The 22,982-nt window shown below is 34.0% G+C and overlaps 1 protein-coding gene across 2 annotated transcripts in view; it reads right to left on the bottom strand.

The window, feature by feature from the left end:
- LOC125667948 (protein CLEC16A-like) overlaps window positions 1-22,982 on the bottom strand; it is an 89,729-nt gene that overhangs the window by 42,049 nt on the left and 24,698 nt on the right. For both annotated transcript variants that reach the window (XM_056163560.1, XM_056163561.1), the window contains exons 18-19: window positions 17,296-17,424; window positions 16-136 (exon numbers count right to left, since the gene is read on the bottom strand). In XM_056163560.1, the coding sequence (XP_056019535.1) occupies window positions 16-136; window positions 17,296-17,424 (250 nt within the window). The remainder of the gene's footprint in view (window positions 1-15; window positions 137-17,295; window positions 17,425-22,982) is intronic.

The following is a 22,982-nucleotide window of genomic DNA, read 5'->3' as shown; positions in this document are numbered from 1 at the left end:
TGGTGCTACACTTACTGAGGTCCAAAATGTCATTTGTTTTCACTGTGGCTTGGTCACGGTTCAGTGGCAGTTGGAGCTCCTCTTCTTTTAGCAAGGTCAAGGACAAATCTCTTACCAGAAAAAATACCCTTATTGCCTAGAAATATAACAGAAAGAACATGAAATGCTAAACAATTATGTGTTTCATCAGATTGACTGTGACTGAAACAGAGCACTATGCTTTGATATGATACATAATTAATGCTTTGCGATTTCCAGAACAGATGCATACCGAGCAGCAGTTTTGTCTCGAGAGTCTCACACATTCTAACATTAAGTAACAAGGTAAATTGAAGTCTTTTATGAATTGCTACAAGGGCTACACCCATTTTTACAACTGGAGTTTAATGAATGTCTCTTACAAGATACAAATATTTCCAGCAAATTGAGTGCTTGTGACTGAGGTAAGCATTGTAATTCATGGGATATTTGTTTGGTTTCTAAAATTGTGTTGTGGAATTATACTAGTTCACTTACAATGAAACCAGTCTAATGATACTTCCACATACATAAACAATTATTGAAGTTTATGAGGTCAATATTATACAATCATTAAACATTTTTGTGGTCAATACAACACTTTTGCCACTTGAGAAGTACAATACTGTAAAATGGGAAAATTTGCATATACATGTTTTTGAATATTGCACTTTTTAGGTGGTTTAAACATTGACCTAAAAAATGTAAATAATTGTTTTATTATATGATTAAATAATTTAAATCATTGAAACTTGCTACAGAAGCCTACAAAAGATATCTGTTCAGACATCTTTGTATTTGGCTAAATTGCAATGCCTAATTATTGAAAGTAATTAGAGGTGCGAGTTTTTGTTTACTAAATAGCATTATATGACTAAATGAATTATTCCCAAAAGTTAAAAGGCAGCCATAAAATTTCAATACCTCAAAAAATCTGCTTTGTAAGATAGGCAGTGCAAAATACTTATATCTGTAGCATACTATGCTCCACCACAGGAAATTGTATCGCTTGGGTTCGAATGTACTATTACAGAGTACTTAAAAGTAAAACTGAACCCAAGCAATTATAATTGTTTGTGCACTCCACCTGATCCAGAACAGTAGGATACACTATTCTGCCCAGTGTTAGTAAACTACAAATTGTCAATGAGATAAGAATGAGTTAACATTTAGGCTGTTAAATGCTAGGGCCAAGTCGGTTTGAGCCAGCTGGAGTGCTCAACAACTTGGTGAGTATAAGCTATACTAGTCCAACAAGTTAAGAGCCTCAGTTAACATCCCTTATATACCTCGGGCACCAAGTCAAAAGTATCTGGCCATGAACCTCTAGCATGCTGGAGTATAAGATATACCACAAGAGCTGGAAGTTGACCAGGGATGAACTTTAAAATTAAGGAGTATAGATCTTCTTGGAGTAATGTCTATATGTTTTCTGGCTTATGGCCAATCAAAATCCCTGTTACATTGGTCTTTGTTAAAAGCTTCTGGTATACCCTGCAAACTTTAATGTCACATAAACAAATATCTATTAGAGGATGCAATATTATCATTTCATCTGAGATTAAACACCATAACACTTCATAAAAAGGTAGATAAAGTTTTCGTGGAACAGGCATGGACTTCCTCAATAGCACTCTCAAGCTGATTAATATATCAAAGAGTTTGTACAAATCCTACACTTAATTTCCTTTAAACTTGGCTATACTTTGCTTATTTAAACCTTGTTCAGCTGCTGATAATCCTGAGAAAGAAGAAAAAGTAAAGTTTGACCTCAAACTAATTGCAACAAAAAGTTTCTGTGCATGATTCGTTAGATAAATTGACAATGTAAATATACATGAAATAAAGTGCACTGCTGTGGTACATGATACACCGGCAACTACAAGTCCCTGATGGATATCTATGTTAGCATGAGCTGTGACACTGCATGTCAATTACTATATCAAAATGAGACCACAGTGACCTACATTTTGGTCATGACACATCTTCATAGCTTATGATCTGGAAATGATTTGAGAAAGTATAGCCATAAACTTTCAGAGAGAGTCCACATTGACCTACTGGCCACACAGTGGGTAAGATATGATTCCTACATGATTTGTTCACATAGACACAAAATTACAAAATGGGGGCAAAGTTACCTACCCTTTCCTGCTTTCTAAATATGCATTTACTTTACATGTATATACAGAATTAGCAAAATTAAAGAAGTCTTTCAAATGATAAAGACAATAATCACTATGACCACTTTGGCCCCATCCTGGTACCAAAACCTTACCCCTGGGATCATGAAGTTTACAATTTGGTAAAGGCGTAACTGGTCCTTCTAAATAACCATTTAGCATCAATAACATTAAAGATTAAAGAAGTTGCCCTCCCCCCCCCACCCCCCACCCTGGAGTCAGAATCCCTAATCCATGGATCAAGACATTTACAATTTTGGTAGAGGCCTTTCTGCTTCCATGACTATGTGCATTTAGTTTTCTTACAGATGTGTGGTTGTACAGAAAATGTTTTAAGTGGTAAATTTTTGCAGAATTTGCCCCACTCCTAATGCCCTGGGGGTGCAGAAGTCCTGAAATTTATAATTTATGTGCCACTTTTCCCAACGATTTTGAAAAGAATATAGAATGGTAGTTATCAAGAAGTTAAATATGTTCAATTGTTAACACACACATTTAATCACTATAAATCACCAATTTGGCCCTACTCTGGTACCAAATCCCCTAAACCTGGGTTCAGGAAATTCACAATTTTGGTAAAGGGCTACCTGTTTCTTCTAAATATCCATTTAGTTTAGTTTAGTATCAATAGCGCTAAAAAAGATGTTACCGGTCGCAGTAGCTCTGTGGTAGAGCATTCGCTTTGCAACCAGGAGGTTGTGAGTTCGAGACCCTTTTGTGCCATGGCCACATGAAACCTAAGACATAAACATAGAAGTGATTGCTCCTTCGCCAAACACTCGCATTTTAGAAGAGAGAATCATGAGTCTTTTGGATATGACCTTAAAAACATAGGTCCTGTGTCATGAAAGGCGTTGGCACATTTAAGAATCCTCTGCTAATGCCGCAAGTGCCAAGCATAGGTCTAGATTTGTACCTACAACTGGTGGTGTCTCAATATGAGTGAAATTTTTTCGATAGGACGTAAAAGAAACAATCAACCAACCACACCAAGTTTGACCCTACCCTAGAGCGAGAACCTCTACCCCGAGGATCATGATGTTAACCTTTGTGGTAGAGATTTTCCTGCTCTACATGACTATGTCTTTAGTTCTTCTAACAGATGTGTGGTTGTGTAGAGACAGAGATTTTTAAAAATTGGACAATGTTTTGCAGATTTTGCCCTGCCCTTAAGGCTCCAAGGGTGCAGGAGTTCTGAAATTTTAAATGTATATGTTCCCCTGGTCCCAAAGATGCTTCATACCAAATTTGAAAAGAATAAATGGTAGTTATCAAGAAGTTAAAAGTGTTCCATTGTTAACGCACAAACGATGATGACAGACCCAGACCAACTGCAATAGGTCACTATACAATTACTGAGCAGACATTTTCTTGGTCAATATGATGTTTTAACTACTTGAGAAGAGCAATATATGCTGAGCAAACCAATGACCTTGACCTTGGGAGTAGTTATGGTTAAGAAGCCTGCAATACTGACTGATCATGAAATAGATCGACACATCTCATAGATTACCATAGAGTCATATTTTAGCAGTAGTAACACAATATTCTTTCAGGAAACATTCTAAATATGCATCAAACCTCTTGAGGATATTTCATTGACAAACTTGTGGTTACAACAAACATATATTTGGTTTAAGTTCTAGGAAGAAGTTACACATTGTGTAAACAAAATTATTCTGTAAATTCTGACTTTAAATTAATGTTATGTCACTTTCAGAAAATTAATTTACCTACTTTTCTTTTCCTTCATACATGTATTTCAAAGATAGTCTTTTTAAGAATTATTTTTTTCTTTCCCTTCACATTACAAATTAAAAGTTTTTATTTGAATTATTTTTTTTCTACATCCTGTAATTAAGTTTACAGTTGTGATCAACTTACATAAGAATATTGCATAACAATATTCCCTTGCACTGTGGTTTAAACTTTGCCTTCATGAAATTTTTAATTATCTGTTCAAGGAACTAAGTGTATAAAAGTAATGATAAACTTCTGTTTACTAGTGTGTGGATATAAATCATCCCTTTCTCTGTAAAATGAAAGAAAGCAGAGGTGAGCAAGCTCACATACCCCACGCTCCAACATTGCTTGACAATGCCTCACATAATGAATGGTAATACTAAGAAGTAATGCACGAACAGGACAGATGGACTTAAAATTTTAAGTTCAAAAGGAGCATAAAACATTATATCGTCTGCACCTTTGTTGCGGGGGTGTTATAAAAATTGGGTGTAATAACATGCAGTTATAGATTATTAGTTATTGTGATCTTAATTACTGGGTCTATGGACCAAGTGTTGATTTCAGTATCTAAAGATGCAGCCAGCATTAATTCTGAGTGAATGTGACACTTTCAATTACATATTATAGAGTAGAAACAATTGCGACAAAAGATTAAGTTTCACTGTATATACACAGTAACAGATCTCAAACATGCAGGATCAGTAACAGTCTGAGAGCTCAGGCAGGCAGGATCTGTAACAGTCTGAGAGCTCAGGCAGACAGGATCTGTAACAGTCTGAGAGCTCAGGCAGGCAGGATCTGTAACAGTCTGAGAGCTCAGGCAGGCAGGATCTGTAACAGTCTGAGAGCTCAGGCAGGCAGGATCTGTAACAGTCTGAGAGCTCAAGCAGGCAGGATCTGTAACAGTCTGAGAGCTCAGGCAGGCAGGATCTGTAACAGTCTGAGAGCTCAGGCAGGCAGGATCTGTAACAGTCTGAGAGCTCAGGCAGGCAGGATCTGGGTTGAACATGCAGCAATTTACAGTATACATTAAAAGAAATTACAGAATACTTTATAAGAATTTGCCATTGCATTTGTTAGATAAAATTTTCATTAGAAAATTAACTTCTGATATAATATTAAATTTTTTATCTTGGTTTCCCATAATTTTCATCCACTTTCTGTTTGAAACATGTATTACCTCATTTCATCAAAAGACCAAAAACTGAAGTTAATCGTTTTATTTGCATTTCGTCTTTTTCATATCTACACTGAATAACAGGCCCATGGGCCACAAGGCTCACCTGAACAGTGGCATTTTCCACTATAACACTTTGGCCCAGATTTGGCCTATTACAGAAACAAATCTGACAAAATGTATCAGAATGGCTCTTCAGAATTTTTTTTATCTAAAATTCTAAACCTCTACTGTCTTAAGGAGTCAAGTTTTGAACAAACTTGTATTTACATTACATACAGTCTCAGCTTCAGTGCTTCCATATTAATTTCACAAAATGTTCTCTTGAAAGATTAAACAATAGGCCCTTGGACCTAGAATCGCTCTTCTGATACATTGTAGAACAGGCAAAAATTCTCACTAACCAAGATTCATCAATTAACAAGGTTTTAAAGACCTATCACATGATAGTGTATGAAGGGGATATCATACAGTACACTATTAGATTAGGCAATCAAAATAATTACAAAATGATGTTACTTAACCTATGTGCATATCATGGTAGTACATATTTCTCTTCTACATGAATTTTTTCTAGGGACATAGAGACGGTTGGGGTGCTAAATACCGAATTTACTATGCATACAATTAGAACAAGGGGATCGCATTGTATTTTGTCCGATTTTTATTGCAATGATCTTTTTTCAACAAACTCTCTTGACATCATTTGTGATTTAATTCGATGAAACAAGAACTGATAATCTCCTGCTGTGCTCACAAGAAATGCACATTAAACTTGACTGCAGATTAATCCATCTGAAACAAGAGGCCCATGGGCCTAGAATCGTTCTTCTGATACATTGTAGAACAGGCAAAAATTCTCACTAACCAAGATTCATCAATTAACAAAGTTTGATGATGTTAAGTCTAATAGTACCGGAAAATTTAAATGTAACTGTCCAAAAGTAGGTCACGATGACCTACTTTTGGTCGACACACTGAAGACTCAAGATGCATCAACTGACAAGTCAAATAGTATTCAAATATAGCTGTCCAATTCCAAAAGAAGGCCACAGTGACCTACTTTTCGGTTGACACACTCCAAAGACTCAAGATGCATCAACTGACAAAGTTTGATAATTGAAGTCAAATAGTATCTGAAATATTCAGATATAAACGTCAAATTCCAAAAGTAGGTCACAGTGACCTACTTTTTGGTCGACACACTCTGAAGACTCAAGACCCATCAACTGACAAAGTTTGATGATTGTAAGTCAAATAGTATCTGAAATATTCAAATATAGCCGTCAAATTCCAAAAGTAGGTCACGATGACCTACTTTTTGGTCAACAAACTATGAAGACTCAAGATGCATCAACTGACAAAGTTTGATGATCCTAGCTTTCATAGTGTCCAAAATATGCATCTAAAATTGAAAATATGAAATTTGAATGTCTGCAAAATTCAAAAAGTAGGTCACTGTGAACTACTTTTTTTTTTTTTATAAATATGTTTTGAGGCCTCTAGACGCATCAACTTACAAGGTTTGATGATTCTAAACCTCTCGGTATCTGAAATAACAACCTAAAATGTATTCATAAATGATTAGCCATAAAATTCAGAAAGTAGGTCATGGTGACATACTTTTTACATGACGCACTTCAAGGTCCCATGATCCATCAACTGACAACTTTTGATGATCATAGGCTCAAAAGTGTCCAAGATATGCATCAAAATCCATTTAATAATAATTACCTAGAAAAATTCAAAAAGTAGGTCACCATGACCTACTTTTGAGACAACATGATACTAGGTCCTAAGATGCATCAACTGACAAAATTTGATGATCCTAGTCCTTATACTAAGCAAAATATCAAAGTTTTAACAAAACAAAATTTAAGGTCAACTTTGAAGTGACCTTGAGACAACACCCTTTGCCCCAGGATGATGCCTTGAACAATTTTTTATCTACAACCTATCCTCATCCTTATGCATAAGTTTGGTGATAATTTGCCCAGTGGTTCTTGAGAAGATTTTTTTAGCAACCACTACTTTTGTTAGCATTTCCCTAATTATCTCCCCTTGTTAAAGGGTCACAATCCTAGTTTTAGTAAAAATGAAAGCCCTTGGGCCAAGGATACCCTGTGACAAATTTGACAAAATTTGGCCAAGGGGTTCTTGAGATAAAGCCCTTTTTCCAAAAAGTTGACGCACACCGCACACCACACATATGGCCATATGATTAGCTCTTTGAGCCTTCGGCTCAGAAGAGCTAAAAAACCAACTTGCATCAGTATTTCTTTTTTCATTAAAAGTAGTATAAGATCTCATTAATAAAATCCACAAATGAAAAATTATAAAATGACAATTTTTGAAGGGGATTGAGAGAAATTAGATGTAAAATATTTTAATGCACAGTAGTGTTTTTAAGTAGTTAAGAATATGTATAGTTTTTCTTATAACAGGGAAATAAAGTGGAATTTTGTGAATTCACAGAAGCCAGTCTTCTGTGAATTGTCCAGATTCTGTAGTTTTGTTGGGATGTAATTCTGTGAATATCTGGTTTCTGTGCATTGAAATATACAAATTGCGTATTTCTTTGTGGGTATACCAACGAATATCCACAGAGAGCGAGATGAAAAATAATAACCCTCTGGCCTCGGTGAATATCATATTTCTCAGGTGGCTATATAATCATACTGACCTAAAAAAAAAATGTCAATAATTGTATGATGTCACAATCATACACAATAAAATGTCTTTCGGAAAATATTAAAGTGCTAGAAAACTGATCCTAGTATATAAATTGGAAAAAATTTGTACTTTGGGAAAAATGATATATAAAAGGACCAATGATATACATGCAAGTCTGATTGTTTTGCTGATTAAAGGGACAATCCCTGTCATATTTGTCAACATTTTTCACATAACGTACAATTAGAATTTATAAAAAAATAAATTGCATGTTTGTTGTACCTTTGAACATCCTTAAAATGTAATCTAAGCATTTTTTCACTCGTACTAATGTACTGTGTGTCCCTCTTCTCAAAGAGATTGACAAATGGATATTTCCCGGCGATGACTGACACCATACATGTACTGATATGAACAGGGGTGACAGTAATTATGAATGTGATTAATGGTTTGTTTTTCAAAGAAATATGAATATGGATACAAAAAATTCAGGCACTGAAATTATACACAGTCAATTATTCCTTCACTTAACTGTATAGGGATGAATAGATTAAACATTTTCATGGTATAAAGGTACGTTCACACTAGAATCAATTGTCACAAGAACTGATCAACATCTGATGAATCAAATATCACTTAAAGTTTAATTGCTCTACTTGAATACATTTTATCTTAATCTCGCTTTTACAATTGATTTTTGACCAAAATTCATCCAATTAAAATCTAGAATTTCAATTCAAAACAATTTAGTTGATTGTATTTTCCACATCTGGTACTCAAAACAGAGCATTTGAGCTGCATGCTTTTTTATTTTGATCCATCTCCAATGATTTTGGCCTGTGAAGTAAGATATATTTTCTATCATTGTAGCAGGTCGGTAAGAAGACTACGTGCTTTGTGTGTGGAAGATCCAGACATGATACCTGACTATGGAATGTCAGAGTCCTTAGAACAGGCTGTGACCATCCTTTTGCATTAGAACTAAGAAGTAAAAATTGCAGATCTTTTGGATGCAAGTAACCATGCCACTGAAGGTGTTAGTACAATTATCATATGAATCTAAATAGCCCTATACACCAAACATATAGGTCAAACTCTGGAACTTCACTGACTTGTGATATCTCTATAGGTGTGAACGATTCTCACTGACTCGTGATATCTCTATACGTGTGAACGATTCTCACTGACTTGTGATATCTCTATAGGTGTGAACGATTCTCACTGTAGTGATATCTCTATAGGTGTGAATGATTCTCACTGTAGTGATATCTCTATAGGTGTGAATGATTCTCACGGACTCGTGATATCTCTATAGGTGTGAATGATTCTCACTGACTAGTGATATCTCTATAGGTGTGAACGATTCTCACGGACTCATGATATCTCTATAGATGTGAACGATTCTCACTGTAGTGATATCTCTATAGGTGTGAACGATTCTCACTGTAGTGATATCTCTATAGGTGTGAATGATTCTCACTGACTCGTGATATCTCTATAGGTGTGAATGATTCTCACTGTAGTGATATCTCTATAGGTGTGAACAATTCTCACTGACTCGTGATATCTCTATAGGTGTGAACGATTCTCACGGACTCATGATATCTCTATAGATGTGAACGATTCTCACTGTAGTGATATCTCTATAGGTGTGAACGATTCTCACTGTAGTGATATCTCTATAGGTGTGAATGATTCTCACTGACTCGTGATATCTCTATAGGTGTGAATGATTCTCACTGACTCGTGATATCTCTATAGGTGTGAATGATTCTCACTGTAGTGATATCTCTATAGGTGTGAACAATTCTCACTGACTAGTGATATCTCTATAGGTGTGAACGATTCTCACTGACTAGTGATATCTCTATAGGTGTGAATGATTCTCACTGTAGTGATATCTCTATAGGTGTGAATGATTCTCACGGACTAGTGATATCTCTAGGTGTTAATGATTCTAATGGACTAGTGATATCTCTAGGTGTGAATGATTCTCATGGACTAGTGATATCTCTAGGTGTGAATGATTCTCACGGACTAGTGATATCTCTATAGGTGTGAATGATTCTCATTGTAGTGATATCTCTATAGGTGTGAATGATTCTCATGGACTAGTGATATCTCTACAAGTGTGAATGATTCTCATGGACTAGTGATATCTCTAGGTGTGAATGATTCTCACGGACTAGTGATATCTCTAGGTGTGAATGATTCTCATGGACTAGTGATATCTCTATAGGTGCGAATGATTCTCAAAGGGGCAATCCCTGTATTACAAAGAATGTGTCACACAAACTCAGAAGGAGAGTTTAAAGTGATTCTTATATACCTTAACCTCATGGCCAGGGAACATACACATTTACACTGCGGGATTTGAATCCCCTAACCTCATGGCCAGGGCACAAAGTGGGACAGATAGATTAAGTGATATCTTTTATACCCAAAGCTTAATTTGCAATGGATACATAGAAGTTCAGGCATTTAAACAAAACCAAATTCAAAGAATGCAAACTTAAGTGTGGATCTAATTAAAGGGGCATGGACACAATTTCTCATTTGTTGAAATTAACCTTTCTATGTTATAGAAATTAAGACCTTTCATAAACACATGGATCAAAAAAAAAAAATGATACACAAGGTGCACTTCATATTCATATATAATTTATCTCTCAAAATCATGTTTGTTATCACAACATTTGTTTTTTATCTACAGTGAGATGTTTTATAAGACTGTCAACAAATGCTTGTCATATCAGCCAAGAAACCACATGCGGAGATAAGAACACCAAACTATGTCAAAAGCATTCAACATTTTGACTTAAGTTAATGATAAATCAATTTAGGGTACATGTACAAAGAAAAAAGACCTGAAAATTAGCTTTCTTCACTGAAGTATCAACTTCAGTGCTGTCGAATCATGCAACACATAAATTATACCTTGTTTTGAAAATGAAAAGTTTAGATGTCTCAAAAATATCTTTGTGTCAGCTTTTGAAATTTGAGTTTGTTGCTATATTATACATATATGTGTACCAAATACTTACATATTATCAATTAAATGTCCAAGTAATTGGATTTTTGTTTGGTTTGTGTTTTGTTTTGGTACCATATGCCTCTTTAACACCTTGCACCAAATGAAGTAAGTGAAAAATATTATACCAAGTGTGGAAGTTTAAACTGGAGGGGTGGACCTTGTCGGTACATCCCTTTCTTTTCCTCCCAGCATTGCTATTGGTCAAAAACGCATATTTCTGTGCAGTTTCAGTTTTAAAATTGTAATAGGTTTAACCCCTCTGAAGAAGTCTGGCTCCACTCACATGTAGATTTTAAGTCTACTACGAGGGAGATTTGGTTAGGTAGGTAATTGGGATGCAGTATTTGATAGGTCATTCTTTTCTTAGATAAGCAATGTTAGTTAACTATAACTTGACAGTTATTTTGATATTAACTCTTACAACTATATAGCGTTAAGTAGATATTAACTGTCAGTAATTAAGTTTAGTAAATTTAGAGCCTGTAGCATTATCCTGAAGATTAAAGTCACTAGCTAAACTATACATCACATGTTTCATACTGATTGTTAGACCATTCTTGGCACACTGATTTTGACTACAGATAACTCCTTTTACCTGATCAAGATATAGGGCTTACGGCAGGTGTGACTGGTCAACAAGGGATGCTTATTCCTCCTAGGCACCTGATCCCACCTCTGGTGTGTCCTGGGGTCCGTGTTTGCCCAACTATCTATTTTGTACTGCTTATAGGAGTTATGAGATTGATCACTGTTCGTTATCTTCACCTTTCCTCCATGCAAATTTGGTCAATATAGGAGCTTGATAAACGATTGTTTTGTACATCAGAATTCTGCAAACTTGTAGTGAAGCAACCAAGGATTTAACATGGTGAGAGTACAGAGCTGATACTTGGGAATCAGTCACTTATCTGGAGGCATAATGAAATATTGATATAAAGGTGTACTAAAACTGGGTTTTGCATGCCGTCCCATTAACTTTGAAGGTCAAACTTAAGCTGTTGTTTAAAATAGAGTCACACAGGAAGAACGTTCAAGTGTCTCCTTCCATACATACATCCCTATAGTTACTGTTCACAATACCACATCCTTTTAGTGATTTTTCAAACAATGTTAGTCAGTATCATGTCTGAGATAATACACAGGATTAACTTGTGGTCAATTCTAACTGTTATCATTATATATAAGAAGTATTTTCCAGGAAAACAGTGTGACTACAAATAGCTAATATAAAGGCATTTTGTTCGAACTTGTATGTACAGTGTCACCTTGGTATATTGCCACCCCCACATACCGTCATCGAAATGTGTAGAACGGATTTCTAAACACGCTAAAAACCCCAATATAACGCCAAACTCGCCTATTGCCATCCACCACTCATTTTCAGGTACAAAGGGTCAAATTATAAATCCCCCAATGACAACAATTAGGAATTAGAAACCATAATTACATGTAATTGGTCTGTCTGGTGAACTGTAATGAATCTAAATTTAGCACCTGCCATGAAAACAGGTAAATATAGGTAATTGTGATAATAGCTTGAATACAATCCTTAAAAAATGTCTTTGAAATTGTCTAGTAGAATCGCCCACATGTAACAACAGAGAAATTAACAATCTAATTAAAATTAGATCTACTCACAGGTATCAATGAAAACAATGTTGATGGCCATGTACAGTACAGCTAAGTTATTGAAGGTAGTGGCAGGTGTTAACAATTATCTGCAAGTTTTTTTGACATATCAGGGTGGGGGGGAGAGGTTGGCTAAAGTCATTATTTTACACACAGACTTTGAGTTAGACTAAGCTGTTCTGATCAAACGGTGTTAATCTGATATATTTCACAGCTATAATGCATCCATGTAAGAGATTTGTATTGTCATTAGTCCAAAGAATTATTTTTTCTTCTCCTTCTTTACTTATATAAACTGCAATTCTTTATGGGCATAATAGTGATAAAGCTAAAAATTCATTACAAATTCTGCCAAATGTGTTTTAAATAATATAAAAGTGCACACTTGTGAATTTAGAAAAATAGTAACACAATGAGCAAGATTTGAATAGACAATTGGTCTGTGTGTGAATTCTTTGTTTGAGATAGTAAGGCAACAATCTCAAAATCAGAAAAAATTCTTAATACATTCTTCACACATAAGCAGAATCATTTTACAAGCATTTGCAATCAATTAGGAAATCCTTTTGGTGAGTCGGTTATCTTTAATTCCAATATGGAAGTGAAACTTATAATCTAACTTCTGATATCACCTAGCTACTTCCAGTTTTGCACTACTTCAGGAACTGACCCAGTAACCCACAATTGATCTAGTTAAATTCCAAGAATTGGTAAAAAGAAAGTTATTATAGGAGTCTCTTGGAATTGTTCCCAGACAAACCAAATCTGATGAAAGGCAGAAATAGGATACTCTTTACGCATTTAAAACTCTAGAGCATTACATAATATTACTGGTCCACTTTGTGCACTTTCTAATTTTATAATAACACTGTTCATTAAATTCACGAAAATAACAATGTGCTACTACATCAGTAATTCTACACACAATGGTGCATTATCCTAATCTGTACATGCTTTCAGTTTACATCCAACAACACTTCAAAGTGTCATGAAACAGCAGGAAAAAATCTATACCATACATTAATTGATTACTGAACTGTTTCATTCACATAGAAAAATAGCATTTTCAGCCTCACAATATGCTCTTGGGAACTCATCGTTTCTGAGAATTCTATTTTCTTTTTACTATTGATATAGGATTAGCTTTCTAGAAATTACTGTATAGTTAAGCTTGCTACAGCCTTGGGTTGAATTTGCACTTTTTCTTCAAAAATTGATTTTAAACATGCTATCACTGCATTTCCAGTTATCAGGAAAAGTCTGTACTTCATAGGTCTAGTGCGCAGTGTTACACCATCATGTCTATTTAAAAAACAACCTAAGAATTTCAATTTGTTTTTATTCCACTTCCTTTATCTTCTTGAGAATCTGTGCTTGAGAAGGGGTTAATCTATGTTTATATTTTGGTGTGTGTGTTGTTGTTGTGGTCCCTTTATGGTATGATACGAAAGTCAAAAAGTCACACAATCCCTGCGAGCTGTCGGAGGACTCAAGGGTGAAAGTTCCTGCTAAAACTAATTTCTAGTATTTTCAAAGGTGAAAGGCTCTGAAATGAACCGGAATTGTTTCAGCAATATACCCACTTCTGTATCGCTTCTTCACTTATTTTCTTTGAAAACCACAATTGTGAATCATTTACTGTATTATTTCTAACAAAAATATTCAAAATCATGCTCCACTGAAAAAAATATTCAACATTGGTTATGAATTTTTAGTTTAATTTTCATCACTGCTGAGAAATTTATGTGGCTCTGATTTGGAAGAGGGATAATATCTCTTTTTTAAAAAATTGTAATGCCCCAACATGGCACTCACTATATGAATCTAATGTGATCAAAGGGAAACAACTTTATTCTAGAATGTTCCAATGAACATTTGCTTCAAAACACCTTTTTTTCAATTTTATTGCTTTGTGATAAATTATATGGAATGTCTTCTTCTTACATTAATGTCTCAAATTTTCAGAAAATCTCCTGAGAAATTTTACAAATATGCAGGTGAAACATAACCAACAACTTTCCTGAAATTCATAATGCTTTATTCTCATTTCATTCATAATGCATACATTTGGAGCAAAGAAACCCATCACAAAAAGACTACATGATGTGTTTGCATTAAATGTACTCTACATTACTTGTATATAATGAACTTCTAAATCACGAGACATGTTTTGTTGTAAATATTGATGTAGTGTTTTGCTTGATTTTGTGATTACATTAAACTTTTTATACTATAAATTGTCGAAGAAATGCACTATATATATTAATGTTAAAGTACTGTACGTCATATAATGATTACCTATAAATGATAAATAGTGAACTTCCAAATCTTGAAACAATTGTTTTTATAGCTTAGTCTTGTGGTTAAAATTGAAGAGCAGATCTATATTTTTACTTGTATTACTCTGACTGCTAGCCTAGACCCAGTTACACAAAAGTTAGTTAACTATAACTGACAGTTAATATCTACTTAACGCTATACAGTTGTAAGAGTTAATATCAAAATAACTGTCAAGTTATAGTTAACTAACCTTGCTTATCTAAGAAAAGAATGACCTATCAAATACTGCATCCCAATTACCTACCTAACCAAATCTCCCTTGTAGTAGACTTAAAATCTACATGTGAGTGGAGCCAGACTTCTTCAGAGGGGTTAAACCTATTACAATTTTAAAACTGAAACTGCACAGAAATATGCGTTTTTGACCAATAGCAATGCTGGGAGGAAAAGAAAGGTATGTACCGACAAGGTCCACCCCTCCAGTTTAAACTTCCACACTTGGTATAATATTTTTCACTTACTTCATTTTCTTAAATTCTTAAATTCATTTTCTTAATATTTTACTATAAATGCTCAATACTTTGCTAAATAGTTTTTATTCATAACTTTTAAGCTTACATTCCTCTCATTCACTACTACTGTTAAAATAGTTGGGGGGAAGATGGGCAGTCACACACTACAATTATTTAATTTGCATCACTGTAAATAACATGTTTGTTCTGTTTTCAAGTACCAATAGCAGAAAGTTCCAAGTACAGTGTGTACTTTTAGGGATAATTTATTATCAATGTTGAACAACAAAACCTGTGAGACTCTTTACCCACCCAACCCCCAATGACCATCAACCCCAAGCTATTTGAATTTACTGATAGCTTTTTTTTTTATTATCAGGCATCAATCTCTTATAATAATTTAAAGTCAAAACATGAACAATCAAAACAGGATATTCAGAGGAATGTGCAAGGATGTGAAGAGACTGGAAGCATTATGTTGATAAATGACTAAATATGATTTCATTTTGTGTTGTACAAAGTACAGTGTATTATATTATATTTGCAATTGTGCATGTAACATTACATTTAGAGTTATCAATTTTACTGATGCATACATGGAATGTGACATAGAAATTGATTTACAGATCAAATGACTTTTATTTAAGATTTTATGACAATAATTATTTTTCAAATATTTTAAAAACTGTTTGATTATGATATTTTTAGCAACATTTTGAATGGAGGAAAACACAGAACACTTTAAAGGAAAATACAACATTTATACATGTATTCCATGTATTTTATTTAAAAAAATTAAAATACCTTTTTATATCAAAGGGACTTGTTCACGATTTTTGATAAAAATATTTTTCATTTTCGATGTTAAACATTAAAAATATAACTCATTTAATGTTGACAGCCAAAATCTTAACCTTCTGAATGCAAGAATAAAACCAATATTTTAGCCTTAAATCTGTGTTATGTAAACAAAGACTAGAGTCTTTTTATGTATACAAACAAACAAGTGAAATATTTACTTTGTAATATAAAGCATCTTAATTTTGCATAGTCACAAATTTTAACTTTTAGATGACATATTTTACCCCCAAGATGCTTGAAATGCGAAAGATATAATAAAACTTAGATCGATATCCATTTCTTTTGAAAATTTCGTAAACAATAACAAACCGCAATCTTTGTTTACAAAACAAATAAACTCTCTAAATGAGCTTCCGTGATAATGTCTAACCTTAATTTTGATGTGAAATCTTTTAAACACATTAAACAGTAGATTTTGATCATTAAAAGTGGAAAACAAAATTTTGGGGAAAATCGTGAATCAGTCCCTTTAAGAATACTGTCTCAAAATGAATCAGTATTGCATGAAAATTAATTTAATTTATACACTGTAAGTGTCTATATGCTGTGATATTCTGGAAAATAAGCTTTTGAAGAAAAATTAAGAAATATATTGCCATGAAAACCAAGATTTTTCAATTTCTTCTACCAAATTTATAAACTATTTAAGGAAAGGAACCTGATAATGATTTCCTGCAAATTTGATATTCCCACTGTCTTTCTTTGACAAGTTGTGTATCAATTATCAAATTCATTAAATCAAGTAATTGTGCACAAATTTCCACGCAAATCAGGTTGTGTAATATTTATATTCTATGAATTAAGGAAAGGGTTAAGGCAATACATGTCTAATTGAGTCAAAGACAAGAAACTGACATGGCCTCAACAAGTATTACATGTTTATTTTTCTTGCGGAAGTTTAATATGTATCACTGTTCTGGTAATCTATTGAATATTCGGTATATATTGGAGAACAATAGACACGGCATTTCTTAGATCGCTGCAATAACCGTGGTTGAATTGGACACAACCTCTGCCAGCTTTGTCCTTGACTACATGTAATGGGTAATATATAACTGTAACCTTATCTTCAGGACAGTAGACATGCTTTAGTCCACAAAATTATAAATCCTTGGATTTATGCTGTAGGCTCATTATATAAATATAATGCTTCAGTACATACAGGAAATAATATCTATTTACCCTTCTGGATCGCTCCACTTCTCCACAGGGTAATCTCTTGTTGAAGTCAATTCCTGTTAGGGGTGTCCCAGTAGGGGGTAGCAGGATAGAGGCATCCATAGTCAAATATTCAACATTTAGAGGACGATTCTGAAATAAAGATGTTAGTGATACATATCCTAAAGAATGCAATTTTACAAAACCAGTCACACAAGGGTCTGCTACAAGTCTTCCTTTCAAGTCTCACTAGCAGTCTTTGTAGACCTGAAGGTTCAATTCAGTATACTTACATTCCCAGTGTTTCTGCCTTTGATATCTGCGCAAATTGTAACGATAAGGTATTTTATCATGAATGTGCTGAAGTTGTAAACAAGATGTACTGTGAGCAATGTTCACTAAGAATACCCCCCGCTTACCCCAATCTCCCAAAGGGTGTTGTTAATAGGTATAAATTACCTCTTTCCTGAGTGTCAAAATATGGTATGCCTTTGTAGAAGAAAATGGAAGATATAGTCCGAACACAAATCCATGGCATAAACCTATAATTTTGACCTTGAGATCAAAGGTCAAGGTCATAAAGAGGTCATGAATGTACATGACACATAGTCTCATGGTAATACACCCATGTCTTATGGTATAACTATGTCAAAACCCTATAATCAATTTTGACCTTGATGTCAAAGTTCAAGGTCATATAGAGGTCATGAATATACTAGACACAGCGTCTCATGGTGATACACTCATGTGTCAAATATGATATGCCTATGTCAAAGAACAAAGAAGTCATGGCCCCGACACGAATCCATTGTAAAAACCTTTAATTTTGACCTTGAGGTCAAGGTCATATGGAGGTCATGAAGGTACTCGACACATCGTCTCATGGTGATCTACCTGTGTGCCAAATATGGTATGCCTAAGTCAAAGAACAAAGAAGTTATGGCCCATACACGAATCTGCACAGACAGACAGAGTGATTCCTATATACCCTCCAGATCTTCGTTCGGGGGGTATAACAATGTGTGTATGAATACAGAAGTACATGATAAATTAAATCTATTTTAATGACTGAAAATACCAACAGATATGAAAGTAGAATGTAAATATAAGAAATAGTTTTCATTTTTAAAAATACATGAGAGCATGAACTGCAATGCTTCACGACAGCATACTTTTCATGAAGTATGCCTCACAGCATTACAGTTCTAAATACCCTCATGTATTTTCAAAACGGAAATTCATTTCTGAAATAAAACAGGTTTGTTTATTTGAAATATATCTACTGCTGATTTCCTGCTGATACATACCACATTTGTGTGATTGATTTCAATCTGAGGCAACAATGTCTAGATTACTGATCTGCTTTAAGAGCATGATAAAATTACTGGGGGGACTTAATCTTTCTTGAGAATGCATAACATGCACAATAGAAAAAAGCAATTAACTTTATTTTTGTAAGGTATATTTTTCCTATCTACATCTACAGGTGTAAGGAATTGCAAATTCTCAAGTACATTTTGAGTCACATTTCATGAAATATACAATTTTTGCACTTAAATTCAACCTAGAACTTTTGAAATTGTCATTGCATTAAAAAGTGTGACTAAATTACAAAGATACTTAATTTTTTTTGAAAAAATTAAATAATGGGATTTAAAAATGAATAATAATTTTTTTTGTAATACCAGTGTATCTATAAAAATCATCAGTGACCTATATGCACTTAAAATATGAACAAACTAATTAATGTAAATTGTCAGAACAATAACATTTTTTCAACTGAATGTATTTTACATCGTTATATTCCAAAACAAAAAAAATTGGTCATGTTCTGAAATTCAAAAATAACTAAAACATGTAGTTTTTATTAATGCTTACGTAGTACAACAACACCCTTATTCCAAATATAAATATTTTCAAAGTCACAAAATAACATTGAATGTCTAGAATGTGTGATAAAAAAGATAAAAAAAACTCTCAAAAAGTTTAGTTTTGATTTACAATGGAGAAAGAGCAGACAAGCAAAAAAAAAAATATATATATGCCTGTGCAGATTTTGATGAAAAATCCTTCAACAAAACTCCCATCCAAAAATTGCATGCTGTGCAATACATTTTCTAATACTAGTATTTGATTTGATATAGTAAAATTATAAATACACAATTAGACCATATGCTGTTAAAATGAAATTCTGAATTTTTTTTTTAGAAACGTGAAGACTTTGGTACATGGTTCCCTTTAATTAGCAACAACCACGCTCGCTAGGTGGCGCGTCATGTTCCATTTTTATTTCTACAGGTAAAGTGGGACGAGGTTCCACCCTATTTTTTACGGGCTAGTATGGATAAACCTAGAGCCTACGAATGATGCGAAGTTGATCGTTCGGATCTAAAATAGCTATATTTAGCGTATCTCACGTGATTAGGCATATTCCAGAAAATCCCTTTGAGATTGAAGCGATTAAGCAGAGCGAGTATATGTAAACATTTACTTAACGGTGAAATACGCAACAAAGAGTGACATATTAATACATTTTATGCATGAATAAATTATACTGAGGTCAAACATGGACGATAATTGCCCGTGTTCATATAGTATTTGATTGATTTAGATATCCAAGGAAAGATAACTCCCATTACTAACGTACTCACAACGTACCGGTGATATACAATAATACAATGTTTATACATTTCTGAATGATGAGTGAATCTTTATTTTCATCAGAATCTTTTCCATCATACTCGCAGACCAGGTCCCCATTCCCCTACCAGTGTCAATCTGTGACTGATAGCAGTGCGGTATTTAATTTGATATAGTCTAAAGGAAATTCGAAATATGGTAGTGACATTTCTTCCTCACTGAATTAGCTGGATTTTTAACGTTTAAAGAAAAGTGGGGTATGGACTGGGGGGTTAAAAATGCTATTTGCCAAATTTTCAACAATATTAATTACAAGGCAAGGCAAAAGGGGTCATAAGCTACAGATGATGCAATTTTCACTTGTAAGTTGCACTGCCACAAGTTACACTTAATAAGTGACTTACTTACAGATAAATAAAGTAACTTACAAATATTTTATTTATTTATTTATCTATCATTTCATTTCATTTTTTTTTAATATCATGGTTTGTACTTGTAGAGTCATCGCAATAAAGGGACATTAATTATTAGTGTTACAAAAAAATCTGATCATGCAGTTTCTAAATTTCTGAATTTTGAAAAAATAAAAATAAATAAATAATACATTCTGATACCACTCAGCCCCCCGACTGGCCAGATAGTTCTGCTTCTGTCAGTTCTGATGCAACTAACTCAGCCCCCAGACTGGCCAGAGAGTCCACTGTTTCGGTAAATTCTGATAATGATGCAACTCAGCCCCCCCCCCCCCCCCCCCCCCCCCCCCCCCGACAGCTCTACCAGAAGTTCTCGGAAAAGACTTGCTGTTGTTTAATAAATCAGTTTTCCTATTAATTGTACTTTTGCTCCTGTTCATCAGTTCATTAGGCTATAGCCCAATCTGATTAAATTTAAGACCGTTGATCCGCTCCGTATTCCTCTTCCTTTCCTGTATTTGGGAAGTCCAGAGGTGAGATATATTCTTTCCAAAACAACTAAGAATGTTCATGGAACAATTTAGTATTAATTGTTTTCCTTTTCTGTTGTATGCCTTATTTCAAGAAATAACTTTCAGGTCACTTTTTAATGTGAAATGGAACATTTTCAATTTTTGACAACCTGACGGTAGGGGTGTTTAAGGCCCTATACCTCATTTTCTGTAAGGAAGTGGAGTAAAAGGAATCCAGAATTGGATTCAGCATACTCAAAATTGGTAATTACACCTGCTTTTTATTGTTTTGGGTAATGGTGTTTCAAGAAATAATGTTGGGTCACTTTTTGATGCGAAATGAAACATTTTCCGTTTTTGGCAACCTGACGGTAGGGGTGTTTGAGACACTATATCTCATTTTCTATAAGAAATTGGAGTAAAAGGAATCCAGATTTGAAATCAGCATACTCAAAATTGGTAATTACACCTGATTTTTATTGATTTGGGTAATTTTTAAAAAATGGGTGGTGGTTGCTACTTTAATTTGATTTACAATAACGATGTCAAGTATCAATACTAACTTAGTAAATCATATAAGGCTTTTTACAGATGACACATCTGTTTGTTATAGTGGATGATGATGTAATTAGTTCAACACAGTCATTAACATCTGATCTAGAAAGTATTAGAAGCTGGTCTATGCAGTGGGCAGTGGATTTTAACCCAAATAAAACTGTAAATGTTGATTTTACTCGAAAATCAATGTCCTACCCTACAATCCATTTTGGCACTCAAGGTGAACCAATTATGAAATGTGACAAGATACTCATCTAGGCCTTCAATTCCAGTCTAATGGAAGTTGGTCATCACATATTCAAGGAATTTACCAAAAAGCATGCAATCGTCTAAATATTCTTAGAATGCTCAAATACACACTTAGTAGAGACTCCCTTATTAAATATATTTTTCTTTTATCAGACCAGTACTAGAATATGCTGATGTTGTATGGGATGGTTGTAGCGTACAAGATTCAAAATTACTAGAAGATGTACAAATTGAAGCAGCATGTATAAATACAGGAATGAGATATAATTCTTCAAGAAGTAAACTCTATACTGAACTGGGATGGGAACCTTTAGAAATCAGAAGAAGAAATCATAGCCTTAGTCTTCTCTATAAGATTATAAATGGATATACTCCAGACTATCTTGTAGAGATGTTAGAATTATGTGAATTACAACCTTATAGGGCCTCTAGGACTTATACTGCTCCTCAGATTAGAACATCATCATAATATGAATAGTTTTGTACCAGCAACAATAAAACTATGGAATAACCTTCCTGAAGACATAACAAAATCACCTTCCATTACATCTTTCAAAAACAAACTTAAAAAACCCACAAGAAATACATATACAGTGGAGCCTCGGTAATCCGGACCCCATTAATCCGGACAATTTTTCTAGGGAACGGAATTTTTATACATTATTTTGCATCATTAATCCGGAAATTCACGTTCCGGATCCAGATGGTCACTTTTTACTACAACACGTTATAATGCATTGAAAATTGTACCGTTAATCCAGATGGTAATTTTGTTTAGGGAAGGTCTGTGTTGGACAATTTTTGCTAGGCGTAAATTATAAAGAAACAAGCCAAACAGTCTAATTGAAGCGATTACCTGTACCCTGTCAATACCTCCCTCCAATTAGGTGGTGTGTGATGATAAGTCCGTTAGATAGCACGTGCCGATCGAAACAAGGTATTGCCAATTTTCGCACATAAGATCTTTATTGCGTGTAGTGTTGAATTTTGTAAATAAATCTGTAGCATTTTATTTTATAGTCTTGATCAATACCCTAATAGTATTAATAAATTAAACATCATGCCGTAATGATAATTTTTTAAACTGATACACATATCAGTTTTACTGATTCGTAAATTGATATCGGCTTATTCAAATCTAAAGAGTGTAGATTATACTTCTAGATTCTGGATTTTATACTGCTGATTGGCGTGAAATATACATGTATGTTCATGCACATGTATATGTGGTATAAGGTTTTAAAGTTTAGAATGTCACGTATATAGAATGTACCTGTGTACCATTGATTCTTGTTACGATGTTGTAGAGCTTTATTGCTTTCGAATTTTTAAACTCTGG

The sequence above is a fragment of the Ostrea edulis genome, chromosome 4, assembly GCF_947568905.1.
Source record: "Ostrea edulis chromosome 4, xbOstEdul1.1, whole genome shotgun sequence".
NCBI lineage: Eukaryota > Metazoa > Mollusca > Bivalvia > Ostreida > Ostreidae > Ostrea > Ostrea edulis.
This window is presented reverse-complemented; position numbering and strand designations above follow the sequence as displayed.